General features: G+C 52.1%; 1 protein-coding gene across 1 annotated transcript in view; it reads right to left on the reverse strand.

The window, feature by feature from the left end:
* The window catches only part of LOC116645377 (ATP-binding cassette sub-family A member 17-like), a gene marked incomplete at its 3' end in the record, with an annotated part of 63,265 nt that overhangs the window by 35,712 nt on the left and 14,050 nt on the right, over window positions 1-13,503 (reverse strand). The window contains 7 exon segments of the mRNA XM_032425509.1: window positions 1,724-1,874; window positions 3,170-3,380; window positions 3,637-3,792; window positions 4,720-4,874; window positions 6,333-6,462; window positions 7,554-7,697; window positions 8,596-8,768. Coding sequence (XP_032281400.1) covers window positions 1,724-1,874; window positions 3,170-3,380; window positions 3,637-3,792; window positions 4,720-4,874; window positions 6,333-6,462; window positions 7,554-7,697; window positions 8,596-8,768 — 1,120 coding nt within the window.

Below are 13,503 nucleotides of genomic sequence, written 5' to 3' on the forward strand. Positions count from 1 at the left end.
TTTTTTCAGAAATGGAAAAACCCATCCTAAAATTCATATGGAATCTCAAGGGACCCTTAATAACCAAAACAATCTTGCAAAAGAACAAAACTAGAGAATCACACAAAAATCACACAAAAGCTTCACAACATGGGATCTGGCAATGATTTCTTGGACGTGACACCCAGGGTACACTAACAAAAGAAAAAATAAACAAGTTGGACTTCATTAAATTTAAAAATTTTGTGCATCAGGAACCACTATCATTGGAGTAAAAAGACAACCCACTGAATGGGAGAAAATTTTTGCAAATCCTATATCTGATAAAGGATTAATATCCATAGTATACAGAGAAATCCTACAACTCCAAAACAAGAGAAAACAGTTTGATTCAAAAATGGGCACAGGACTTGAGGGGCGCCTGTCTGGCTCAGTCAGAGGAGCATGCAACTCTTGATCTCAGGGTCCTGAATTTGAGCCCCCCGTTGGGGGTAGAGATGACTTAATAAATAAAAGTATTTTTAAAAATGGGCAATAGACATTGCTCCAAAGAAGACATACAAATGGCCAATAGGCACATGAAAAGATGCTCAACATCACTCATCATTAGGGAAATGCAAAATGAAATGACAATGAGGTACCACCTCACACCCATTAGGTTGGTTACTAAGAAAAAAAAAGCAGAAAACAACAGCTATTGTGAGCTGTGGAGAAATTGGAATTCTTGTGTGCTATGGGAGGGAATGTAAAATGGTACAGCTTCTGTGGAAAACAGCATGGCAGTTCTTCAAAAAATTTAAAAATAAAATTGCCATATGATCTAGCACTTCTACTTCTGAGTAAATATGCCTCAAAGAATCCAAAGCAGAGTCTGGAAGGGATACTTGTACACCATGTTCATAGTGACATTATTCACCGTAGCTAAAGTGTGGCAGCACCCCAAGTGTCCACTGACAGATGAAAGGATAAACACAATGTGGGGTGTGTGTGTGTGTGTGTGTGTGTGTGTGTGTGTAAGATGGAATATTATGCAGCCTTAAAAAGGAAGGAAATTCTGCAGCATGCCACAGCACTGAACCTTGAGGACATTATGCTAAGTGGTCTAAGCCAATCACGAAAGAACAGGGGTGGGTGCTAGGAGCTGGGAGAGGGTGGTGGGGGATTAGTGTGCTCCCAGAAGTAAGGGACCCAGTAGAGAGAGAAACTGATGATGTGGATGAGCGGGGCGAGTCAAGCAGGTGGGTTTTTGAGAAGTCAGGATGGAAAAAGAGGCCGCATCGTTGGCTGTCAAGATGGAAGGAAGAAAGAAACTTGTGATGGGAGTGAAGTGGACTTCTTGTTTGGTGGCTCTCATCTTCCTAGTGAAGTATGAGCTCAGATTCGTGCTTGAGAACAACACAAGGGAGAGGAGGTGGTGGGGAGTTCCAGGAACTACTCTGAAGTCTGAAATAATTAAAATCAGGTCAAATGTTCATCTCAGCTCCACCACCCAATAAAGGGCTTCTGACTTTGACCTGAAGGCTACTGGGAGCCATCGAGGGTTTTAAAGGAGGGAGGTGACATGATCACAGCCCCATGTTTTCAAGTGTGCTCTGGCTGGAGTATGCTGTCTTTCCAGGAGATGCCAAAGGCCTGGGGGTCCAGATCCTAGCAGAACAGAGAGCCCTTGCTGAGGAGAGGGGCAGAGAGCCGCCTCTGAACTCTGTCCATGCAAACAGCTACTCCCGTCTTCTGGGGTCCACACCTGTGCATGCTCTTTTTAGGAAGAATAAATGTTAATTCTTCTCCAGTGCTGGACTGCAAAACTGCACTTGGTATGTGTTGATAAACCAGATGAGAAATCTTCTCTGTGCTGCACTGAGGTTTCTTCACTAAAGTCATGTAGTATGCGGCACCTGAAACAACATTTCGAAGACCATGAAACACTCTTACTCTTGTTCTGTCGCTCAGAATGGGCAGCTCCATGGGGAAGTGAAGCTGGGGGGGCCCTGTGGGGAAGGATGGAAACCCCAAGGAATTCGCCTCTGAGGGTCCGTGTTCTCGAGGGCTCTCACGGGCTTTCATTAAAGGGGCAAGAGGCAGACAATAAGAGAAATGGGGACAATCTATGTATTTTCAGCGACATGTGCTGAGGAGAAAGATAAACATGGGAGGGGATATGGAGGGTCGGTGAGTGTGATTCTAAACAGGGTCAGGAGGCCTGAGAAGCGTGGCCAGGCGCTGGCCGGGGAGGGAGCAGGCGTGGCATGCTGCATCAGCTAGCGGCCCGAGTGGCAGGAGCAGAGCAGGGGAGTGGAAGAGCATCGGGCAATGCCGTTGGGTGACAGGACCAGGCCAAGCAAGTCCCTGTGGGCCATTCTTGGACTCTGGCTCTTACTCTCGGTGGGAGGGGAGGTCACTACGGGGCCCAGCAGAAGGGTGACACAGTCATTCGGACAAGTGGGCAGAGGCTGGGGCCAGGGCGCCAGCCAGGTGTGGAGGAGGGAAGGCCCCCAGGGTTTGCAGACTGATGGGATCTGGGCTCTGAGAGACAGAGAGGTCAGGGAGCCTCCAAGGTTTGGGCCAAGCTCCTAGAAGAAAGGAGCTATCTGTGCTGGGGGCAGTGGGTGTGGTGGCAGAGAGCAGGGGGCCCCCGGTCTGCCTAGGGTTTAGACAAGTCCCACAGAGCCGGTCAGCATCCATGCGGGTGCGGAATAGGCTCCGGGTACACACACGTGGAGTTCGGGAAGGGGTCCGGGCTGGAGAGACACACATTTTCCAGCACAGGAAGCTGGACGAGATCACCCAGTGCATGCGCAGAGGACGGAGTGAGGCCGTGGAGGCACGCCCACGCCATAAGCAGTGGAGACACAGGAGGGCGTGGGGTCCGGGAGAACAAGGGGAGCTGCCGTGGAAACAGCCCACACCCGTACTCTGCACTCTGCACACACTGCTCACTCCTTGAGGAACACAGTGAGTGTCCATTTTCTAGATTGGAAGCAGAAGGCTAAAGGTCAAAGCCCCTGGCCACATGGATGGAGGCTATAAACCAGCAGAGTGGAGCTCAGACCTCAATCTCCCGACTCCAGGTCTCAAACTGTGCTCCTTTGCTCCCTGCTCCTATCACGGCCCCTCTCCTAGCCCCAGGGACCCTCCAGGCCAGGGACAGGGCCCTGTGGGGAAGGGAGGCAGTCCTGCCCCCACCGCTCACCATACTTCTGCTTGAGGAACAGCGAGGACCCGCAGCACTGCAGCTCTCCCTTGGCCATGATGGCCACGCGGTCCCCCAGCAGGTCAGCCTCGTCCATGAAGTGCGTGGTCAGCAGCACGGTGCGGTCACTCTTGTGCTGCTGCAGGAGGTCCCAGATGGCCCTCCTAGAGATGGCGTCCATGCCCGAGGTGGGCTCGTCCAGCATCAGCACCTGCAGGCAGAGCAGTGGCCGCTGGGGGTGGTGGCAGGGCCGCGTGGCGGGCCCGGGCTGGCTGTGCAGGAGGCCCCGTGAAGCTCCAGTTGGTGAAGACGTGGCCGTCCCGCCCTGGCCAGGCTGCTCTGCAGGCGTCCGGGGGCCACAGCCAGCCCGTGCCGCGTGGGGCCTGGAGCCCGACGCCTCTGTGCAGCCGTCCCGAGTGGCCATCTGCGTGCACGGGGCCCTGTCCCGGAGCCTCCCGCCCACCTACCTTGGAGCCCGCTATGAGGGCGATGCCGATGGAGAGCTTGCGCTTCATGCCCCCGCTCAGGAACCGGCTCAGGGAGTCCTGCTTGTCCTCCAGACCGAGGACGTGCAGCATCCGCTGGACTTCTTCAGGGCACTTCTGACGGGACAAGCCCTTCAGCTGCAACAGCAGGGGACGGAGAGGTCCGGCAGGGGCTCCTGCTGGGAGGCTGGCCCGTCCAGTCCTCGAGGAGCCTGGCCTCGGTGTCATCCCCTTCTCTCCGTGAGCCGCACCTGGTGCCCTGACGTCCCTCCCCGCCTCCCCGGTAGAGGCCCACCTGTCCAGCCAGCATTTTGCTAGTATATACGTAAACTTGACACAAGAAACTTACTACCCTCATGGAAAGGGATGGACAAAAGGCTTTTGCATTTTGAACCATGTAAACATATCTTATTAATACTAAGTACGGCGTATTAAAGGATCACACATCATGACCGAGTGGGAGTTATCCCAGGGAAGTTCAACTGATGAAAAGTCTGTGTAAGTGTTGCATAATGAAGAGTCTGGCTAGCCTCTGTCCCCAGTTACTGGGAGGGGCCTCTAAATCCTTGGAGTGATGGGGTGTCCTGGTTATTCATCTGGCACCCTGGGGCCACACCTGAGTTTATGCTAGTGCGTTGACTCAGGACCTGGAGGGGGCAGGGAGACATGCAGAAGCTGCAGCTTGAATTCAGTCCCGAGGCCTAGGATTCGACCATTGGGGTCTATGTGATGAAACCCCAAGAAAAACTGGATACTTGCAGGTTAAATAAGCTACCGTGTACACAGCCACATCCCAGCAGGGTGAGGCGTCTGGAGGACACGGAAGCCTCCAGTTTGGGACTCTCCCAGACCTCACCCTGCATGTCTCTTCTTTTCACTGGTCCCGATTTGTATCCTTTGCAGTCAAACTGTAACCCATGCCCCGGCCCCCTTCCTGAATGTTTAGGGAATAGCATCCAGAAGAGGTTTCAAGGCCTTCTGAGGTTGGGTCAGGGAGCTGCAGGCTTCCTGAGCCTCCCCAAGAATGGATGCAGAGGAAACACAGTGTGCCACCCACAGACGCACCTGAGCATAGAAATAAAGATGCTCTGCTACTGTGAGGTTTTCAAACAAGATGTCGTGCTGGGGGCACCAGCCCAGGCTCCTCCGGATCTCAGCCATATCGCGTGAAATTTCATATCCATTGACATAGGCCCATCCACCTGAAGGAGGAATAAGACCTAGGAGCAAGTGCAAGACATATGCTAAGGTCATCTTCAGCCCAAGCACACTGCAGCTGGAGGCTTACGGATGCCCTGTGTTTGTTCGCATGCAGACTGCCTCATTCCTTGCCACGATCAGTAACATCCAGTGAATGAGGAGGTGTCAGGGGAGCAGAGACGAGAGATGTCCTTCCTGCCTCTGAGGAGTGCCCGTCCGACTAGGTGAACAGAACACACACAGGCGCGTGGAAACAAATCGCACTGCGATAAGCAGTAAGCGATACTACGGAAATGGGTTTCAGGAGAACGGTATTTGGGGCATCTAACTGTTCTGAACTGAGACCCATGACTGATTCACCTCTGATTCCCAGTCAGCCCCTGGGAATGACTCCACCCAGTGCCGGGTGCCTGTGGGAATGTGTGGGGCTTCGCAGCCCGCCCATCAGTGTCCTTTATTCTCATCTTTATTCTCATCTTCCTCGTTTAAGTCTATTTGCAACAAGGTTACAAGAAGAAAGTATAGCAAAGCACACAAAGGATGCAGGTCCCAGCGTGTAAATATGACCACTGGTAACACTGTTTGGTGTACCTTTGTGTATTCTTTTTTTTTTTTTTTTTTTAAGATTTTATTTATTTATCAGAAAGAGAGAGAGCACAAGCAGCGGGAGCGGCAGGCAGAGGGAGAAGCAGGCTCTCTGTTGAGCAGGGAGCCCGATGCGGGGCTCGATCCCAGGACGCTGGGATCATGACCTGAGCCGAAGGCAGACGCTTAACCAACTGAGCCACCCAGGCGCCCCTCACGTGTTAAAGTTTTTAGCAAAAACGGGAAAATATAAATTCTGGTTTTTTAACTGGCTTTTTCACTAAATGGTCTATTGAGGCCATTTCTCCACATCCACAAAATTTATATAATTTGGGAAGGCTAGTAAAATTTCATTGTTATGAATATACGCTCTTTATTCAACGCACACTAGTGGCTAAGTAGATGGTTTTCAGGTTTTTGAAGTACAAACATGTGATATGACTTTGCCTTCTTTCCCACACATCTCCTTACTCTAAATCAATGTAAGTAGATTCGGGGCGCCTGGGGGGCTCAGTGGGTTCAGCTCTTGGTTTCGGCTCCTGTCGTGATCTCAGGGTCGTGGGATCGAGCCCCACAGCAGGCTCCATGCTCAGCGGGAAGTCTGTCTGATAGTCTCCCTCTCTCTGCGGCACTCCGTGTGGGAAGAGACACACAGAGCCGTGTGCAAGCTCCTCGATAGTGTGTGAGATCTCCTTCCACAGACTGGAAGAGCCAAAGATTCCCTCTTCCTGGCACAGGGTCACGTGAACAACCAGACACTCTACAGATGGTAAAAAAGCAAACAGCAAGTGCTTCATATTAAACGTCAGTGAGCTCTAAGGAGGGGAGATGGAAGTACATTCCGGGTGTGTTGAAGGCTCTGTTCCTCGAGGGGGCTGGCCCTGCGTGGGTACCTGTGAGCATGCAGCACGTGGTAGTTTTGCCGGCTCCATTGTGTCCCAGGAGGACGGTGATCTGCCCCTGGTATAGATTCATGGTCAGATCTTTGACTGCTCTGTGTTTATTTTTTCCCATGTGATACACCTGTGGAAGATTCAACGTGTGACCGACTCCCTAATGGGCATGTGGCGTTCCCAAAGCATCTACAACCCACATCAAGTTCCCCATGAAAGTCAGTCCATCGGTGGGTATCCAAGTGGAAATGCAGCAGGGAGCCCTTCTTTCAGGGTTTAGCTGCCTGGGGCTGCCCAGGAGTCTGACGGGGGTGCAGCCCTGGGGGGTTCTGCCTGGCACCGGGGCCACAGAGGCCAGGGCTCAAGGACGCAGGGCTCAGAGCTTGGCAGGAAGTCTTCCTGCTTCTAGAGCCACACCTTGCCCTGCATGACATGGCCAAACCACTGAGAAATCGTGCCAGAACCACGTGTGTGCAGACAGCCTGTTCTGCGAACAGAAAGGAGATCCCTGCCCGTGGAAGTCTCAAGCGTGCCTGGCTGCTACCGTGACCAGAGCACGTGAGGGAGCTGGAGATATCCCCGCATCATGAGTCCCCTGGGCTAGGATGTGACACCCCGCCCCCCCCCACCCCCTGGGCTCCCACAGGCAGAGGAAGGCGGCACAGAGTGTGGCAAGGACACCGCCTCTCCTTGGGCTCATCGCATCTGAAGAACAGAAGGTGCTGAAGGAGGAGAAAATGATGCTCTGTGGGCCGGGCCAGGCCCAGGGCTGACATCCAGGCATCCTGTCCTGGGAGTGCCTAGTCCCGCAGGGCTCTGCGTGCAGGAAAGGCTTGGCGAACGCTGGTGACAGACAAACATGCCCCATCTGGAAGCCAGCCCTGAAAGCGGAGCACCGAGTGATCGGGTGTGTAAACCGTGGAGGATCAACGTCAGCCACCAAGTGGCTGAGTTCCAGGGTGTCCCCAGGCAGCCGTGTTGGCATGGTGGGGGTGTGGGGATTGTTTCAAGGGACATCATCCAGACCCTCCATCCAACCCCACTTCACTGCATGACAGGAAACAGGAAACATTTTATGTTAGGTTCCTATTTTGAGGATACCATTACAGGAGGAAATTAAGCCTCTATCAGGGAATGTACCTTGTAACCACGGTCAGAATAAAACAGAAGCCTCTACACGCTATTTCATAAATTCTTGGAAGGAGGTTCGTGAGCTGATACCTTGTAGAGATGTTGGATTTCAATCCCTTTCACCAAATTGGTAGGCTCTTCCTGAAAGAACTTGCTTCTTGGAGCTTTGTCAGGATCCCCTACATCCAGCACTGACCGTGTGAGGGGCGTAGACTGCCCGCACCAGTGGGACGGCTAGACAGAAAGTCAACTGACATTAACGTGTTCGGGTGAATCGACTGTCATCTTCAGGGAGATAAATAGTTTGGTAAATTAAATTCTCCACACCCCGCCAACCCCCCCACCCCGTTTCCTGGTATCAAACATTTAATGGTGCCCAGAGAAGTCAAGCAACTTGCTCATGGACTCACTACCAGTAAGCTACATTTTAGCCTACAACTCATGGTCCTGAGGACGGAGCGAGCGACGGGACGTGCCGCACCCAGGCTCCCGGTGAGCTCGGGAAGCCGTCATGTCGGCAGACAGCCTCCCTGGCTGAGCCTGGAGAAATGCTGGGGTGGACACTCAGGGAAGGGCCAGCCAGAAGCCACGTGGAGCCCCAAGTGCATGCCTGTGCACCTCAGACGGGGTCACCCCCTTCGAAGACCATGGCACAGGGCCGCTGGTGGGGCTGCGGGAGAATTGCATCTGCAGGTGACTCCACTTTGTAAGGAGACAGCAACTCTGAGAACTTGCTGGGATGGCCAAGGAAGGCCGTGCCCTGCCAGCACCCCAGAGGTCTCAGAGAGCATCAGGGCCGCGTCGACAGCCCAGAGGGGAAAGAGTGTCCTGTGTGGACTCGCAGGGACTGACGCTGGAGTGGACACACCGGGACACCGCAGACACGCTCGTGGGGACTCTGCACGGGGCACCTGCCAGGGGCAAGAGTCAGAGACACTGAGACTCGTTCGTCATGCTCCCTTGGTGACCACAAGCTGATAGGTTTGGGGTGAATCCAGGTTAGAGAACCCAGCTTAGGTTTCCTGGGGTTTGAGATTTCCATCAGGACGCCACCGAGACGGGTGAGGGTACTGGGGGTGGGGGGTTGTAAGAGGTCTGACATGGTCTATAGAACACTAGCGCTGGCACTCACCATGACAAAGAAGTACCAAGGCTTGGGTACACCGCACTGCCCCGGGAGCACGGCCTCCACGCACCAGGCCACCACGCTGTACAGGACGGAGTCCAGCAGAAGCAGCAGCAGCACCTGGGAGAAGTTAAACTCCCCCCTCACGCTGCCGATATTCTTCCACCGCATGCCTGTGCCTGAGCCAAAGGAAGGACAAGGTCACCACACGGAAGGCACAACTCCCCCCTCAAACCACTGGTGACCAGGCCCCTGGCAAGACTGGACTGTTGGTGTCCGGGGTGTCAGGGGAAGAACGCAATGCACAGGGAAGGGGAAAGCGAGAGTCGTGAGTTTCTGCCATGAGATAAGCCATTTTCAGGATTGCCGAAAGTGCTAGTGATTTCATTGGCACCAAGAAGGAGGAGTCTGGTCACCAAGACCCTTCTCCACGCTTCCGCACCTGATGCCCCTCTTCTCGCTGAGCTAATTCTCCCTCCAAGTGAGCTCAGCACTTCCTTAGCCTACAAGCTCGCGTTCACACTCCCCCTGTGTGGGTTCTGGGCTGTCCCGCAAGCCAGTGAGCGTCCCAGTATTGTTCATTCACCATCCGCCCTAGGGTGTCATGTGCACTTCCTCCCAGAATATGGGAAGGTGCAGAGGAGGGGCTTGGGACCAGTTCCAGGACGCCAAGGGAGGTAAGTAGTCTATGTGATGCCAAGTGTCAAATCTCAGTGCCAGTGTGATGAAGCTTCTCATCTCACATCCGAGATACTGAGCATCTGCTGCCACCCGGCAGGCTCGCGGTGGCAGGAACCAGCAACACCGCAGGTGAGGTTCGAGTGCGGGCAAGCACCCAGATGGGCTAGATCGCTGCTCCTCAAACTCGAATGTGCTTGCGGAGCGCCTGGGGATTTCGTTCCGATTACGTGTGTTCGGGGGGGCCGAGGGAGCCTGCGTTTCCAACACCCTCTGGCTGGGGGGGGAGAAGCTGATGCTGCTGTGGGGGGTCAGGGGCCAGGAGACCCGCGGGGATCCCATTCCCGTGACAGGTGTCTACGTGCCAGCCTAGAGCGTCGCCATTCGCTGCCGCTAACAATCAGATCTCGCATGACTCAGGATGGGTCCCGAGGCTGTGGTGGACGCAGGGCACACTTGGTTCCCGAGAGTCAGGTCCATCCTCACTCAGTGCGGATCTGCAGGGTGCAGATGGCAAAGGGGCAAGGCTCCTTTCCGCCCTCGACAGACACGTGATTGCCGGTTAACTTAGGTATTTACTGCGAATGTGCATGCTGAAGAATGTATAAAATGGAGCTTTAACAGGCAATCCAAGGGAAATATCCGCGTGATCAGCCCCCAGGGGTCAGTCGCCCCAGAAGCCCCCAGAGTACACGCCCCCTCCCCACCCCACCCCTGGCTGGATGTTTGCAGGCAACATCTGGCTGGCTTTTGCCTCTTATCCATTCTGACAGCCTCTCTGTAACTGGTCTGTCTACACCGTTCACATTTCGTGTGACTTACTCCTGCTTGGGATTAAAATCTACCAGCTCATGACTATTTGTTCCAAACTTTTCTTTCTTTTTCTTCCTCTTTTCTCCCTTTTCTTGCATTCATGGAGAATGTTTTCATGATTCCATTTTATTTCCACTGTTGATTTATTATTTATACCTCTAAAAATTTTTTTTCAGTGTTGTACGGTTTACATTATTTGTCTTTTACATTATTATGTAAATAATATGTCATCAAACGATTATGTCATCAAACGATGTTGTGTGAGGACCGTCCACGCATCTTCCCAATCCTTCCCCACCCCTGCTATGGTCCTACATCTCACTTCTGCAGGAGCTCTAAACGCTATAAGGCTCCTCCCACTTTTGCTTTAGACACTCAGTCCTATTTCAGAAAAAAAAAAACCCCAAAAAACAAACAAACAAAAAGACCCCACAAAAAACAAAGTATTTTCCATTTCTGGTGCTCTTCATTGCCTCATGTAGACCCAAGCTTCGGTTTGGTATTCTTTTTGCCTAAAGATCTCAACATTTCTTGTAATGTTTCCTCCCCATCAAGTCTGTCAGCTTGTGTTTCTTTCTTTTTTTTTTTTTTAAGATTTTATTTATTTATTTGAGAGAGAGAATGAGATAGAGAGAGAGCATGAGAGGGGGGAGGGTCAGAGGGAGAAGCAGACTCCCTGCTGAGCAGGGAGCCCGATGCAGGACTCGATCCTGGGACTCCAGGATCATGACCTGAGCCAAAGGCAGTCGCTTAACCAACTGAGCCACCCAGGCGCCCCAGCTTGTGTTTCTTTGAGAGAGTCTATCTCTCGCTGAGTTTCCTCCAGCCTGTCGGGGTTCTCCCTGAGCCCGTAACCCGTAACCCGTAACCCGTGTCCCTTCATTGTCTCCCGACTTGTTGGCTCTCATCGGCTCCTGTCTGCAAAGTGCCTATTCAAGTCTTCCCTCCCCCACGCTTTACCACAAATTCTAACGTTTAACTGATGTGTGTGACTTCTTCAAATATTCTGGACACAAGCCTTTCGTGGGCTCAGTGTGTCTCCCTCAGCAGCTTCCCTTCATTCTGTCTGTGGCCGTCTTAATGTCAAATGTATCTGTCTTTGTGGCCGGTTATTTTTGCGTCTTGCTTAATAAGAAATCTTTCCCACTTTGAGGACAGCCGTGCACTCTTCTGTATCATCTCCGAAAGCTTTAGAGAGTTTCGGTGTGCGCTGTGAATTGGAGTCTGATTCACCTTCCCCAGCAGGTTCTTCAGGTGCGCCAGCACCACTCACTGGCCCCATGGCTCTGCAGCATCACGTCGGGCCTTTGTGCCTGCTGTGGCCTTTCTTTTCTGTTCTATCGATCTTTTTGTCAATCTTAACGACTACTGTTTTATGGTAGATCGTCATATCCTGGAAAACAAGTCTTTCCATCTTGTTCTTCCTCAAGGGGTTTTTGCCGTTCTTGGTCCTCTGTACATGCCTTTAAATTTGAGAACCAGCTCATCAGTTTCCATCAAAAACAAAAACCTGCTGAGTTTGGATGGGGTAGGGGTTAGCTGTCACTTCCTCCCACAGCTTATCTAATTATGTTGGGGAGCACAGTGCTGCGGGAGGAGTCTAGCGGGCTGGCCCTGCCCCCCATCCGTTTCCTCGAGATTGTTCTGAGTCAGCTGTGCCCGTCCTGCTCCCCGACTTCTCAGCCTCCCTGCAGTGGAGGTGGGCATAGCACCGAAGTTCTCTCTCCTTTCCGCTGCTTTCGGACTCAGCCAATCTTTTGCTTATTCCTTTCTCTATTACGTTTGAAAGTTACACACTGCTTCTAGCCTTCCGGAGGGCTCAGTACTGAATTACCGGGTCTGCTTCACGTAGCAAAGTCTAAAGTTAATTACCTTTCCTCTCCTTCCGGAAAGTATTTACGCCCTTTGGGTTCTGATGTTACCCCACCCCCAAAAAAAACCCTCTTATGTATTTTAATTCCACCTGTTAAAAAAAAAAAAACCTAAAGGTATCTCTCTTAGTATGAACCACTGTCTTCAGGCTCTTGTTGAAAAGCAGTTTGTCTTTCTGTGCCTCAGGCTTCTTACAAGATTTTCCTCTTGCCATCTGCTGTGCTCACTCTTACGCTGATGTGTCCAGTGTAGATTTCTTCTTCTTACTCTTGTCTGGGATTTGCTGGGTTTCCTGAAATCCGGTTTGGGGACAGATCTGGGCTCCGTCTCTTCAGAAGATTTCTTCTGCCCCCTTCTCTCTTTTCCTGCGGGACCTCTGCTTAAATGGGGGTAAAGCCCTCCTCACTCTTCTCTGAATGCTTTCTCAACTTTCTTGCACATTTTAACATCTTTTTGATCCTCTTTGCTGCCTCCCCCATGGTTTCTTCTTCTAACCTACTTCCAGGCCATAACTCTCCCTTGGCGGTTTCAACGCCACCGTTAACCCAGACAATACATTCAAACAATGTCTTTATAGAAAAACATATACTGAGCATTATTGTCTTATAATCTGAGCTTTGGTAATTCCAAAAACGTGAGGACTTTGTGAATCTGTTTCTGTTGGCTCTCATCCATGGCGGTTTATTTCCTTATGTTTTTAATTGCTTTTTACCATGTTGTGTTTTGCTCTTGAGAACCCGTCTGGGAGGATTCGCCATGACGGGGATGAAAGTGCTTCTGCCAGGCACCTGAGTGGGGGCTCTGTCGTCCCAGGACCACCCGAAATCACGTTCCCGCTCCAGGGTCCCTGGACGGCCCTCACAGGGTGACCCTGGGCTGTAGCTCCGCCAGAGAACCAGCCTCTGACAGGTTCTTGGGGGCAATTTTCCCCTTGGGTTTTCTTCCACGATGTGGTCGGCACCACGGCACCTTCCCCAAGGCCCTCTCATTTATGAGGGGTTGGGATATGGACGCAGGGATAGACTCCCTGCTGCCCTTCAAGAAAGCCGGCTCTCAGTTGCTGGCCAGGGCCATAGTCAAGGGCTTCCAGCCGTCAGTCAGCCTGGTCACGCCCTTTCTTGGGGGTGCACACCTAGTGATGGCAGGAGGCAGAGGCATGAAGGCCGGGGCCATCAGCCCCCCGCTCAGGTGGGCCGCTTTAACCCATAACTCCCAAGTCAGGACTGCACTGTAGCCCTAGTCTTGTTTCATTCTCTCCCCAAGAGAATCTCAGCGGGGGAACGAAGCGAAGCTCCTCAGCTTTCAACAGATAGGCTCCATAAAGTTCCCCTATTCATTCCCTAACATATGAGGAATCAGAGATACCTTTTTAATTCTACTTTTCCCCCATGCTTATGTGTAAAGTGTGGTCTCATCAATGCTTTGTTAAGGAAAACCCCTCACCTGCAATAAATTCTGGTCAGCTTCACACCCTTTATTATATCTTAAGCACCCTTAACCCATTGAGACCATCCCAATTTAACAAAAGTTAATTGGTAGATAGATGCCTCT

This window comes from Phoca vitulina, unplaced genomic scaffold (genome assembly GCF_004348235.1).
Source record: "Phoca vitulina isolate PV1807 unplaced genomic scaffold, GSC_HSeal_1.0 scaffold33, whole genome shotgun sequence".
In the NCBI taxonomy this organism is placed as follows: Eukaryota; Metazoa; Chordata; class Mammalia; order Carnivora; family Phocidae; genus Phoca; species Phoca vitulina.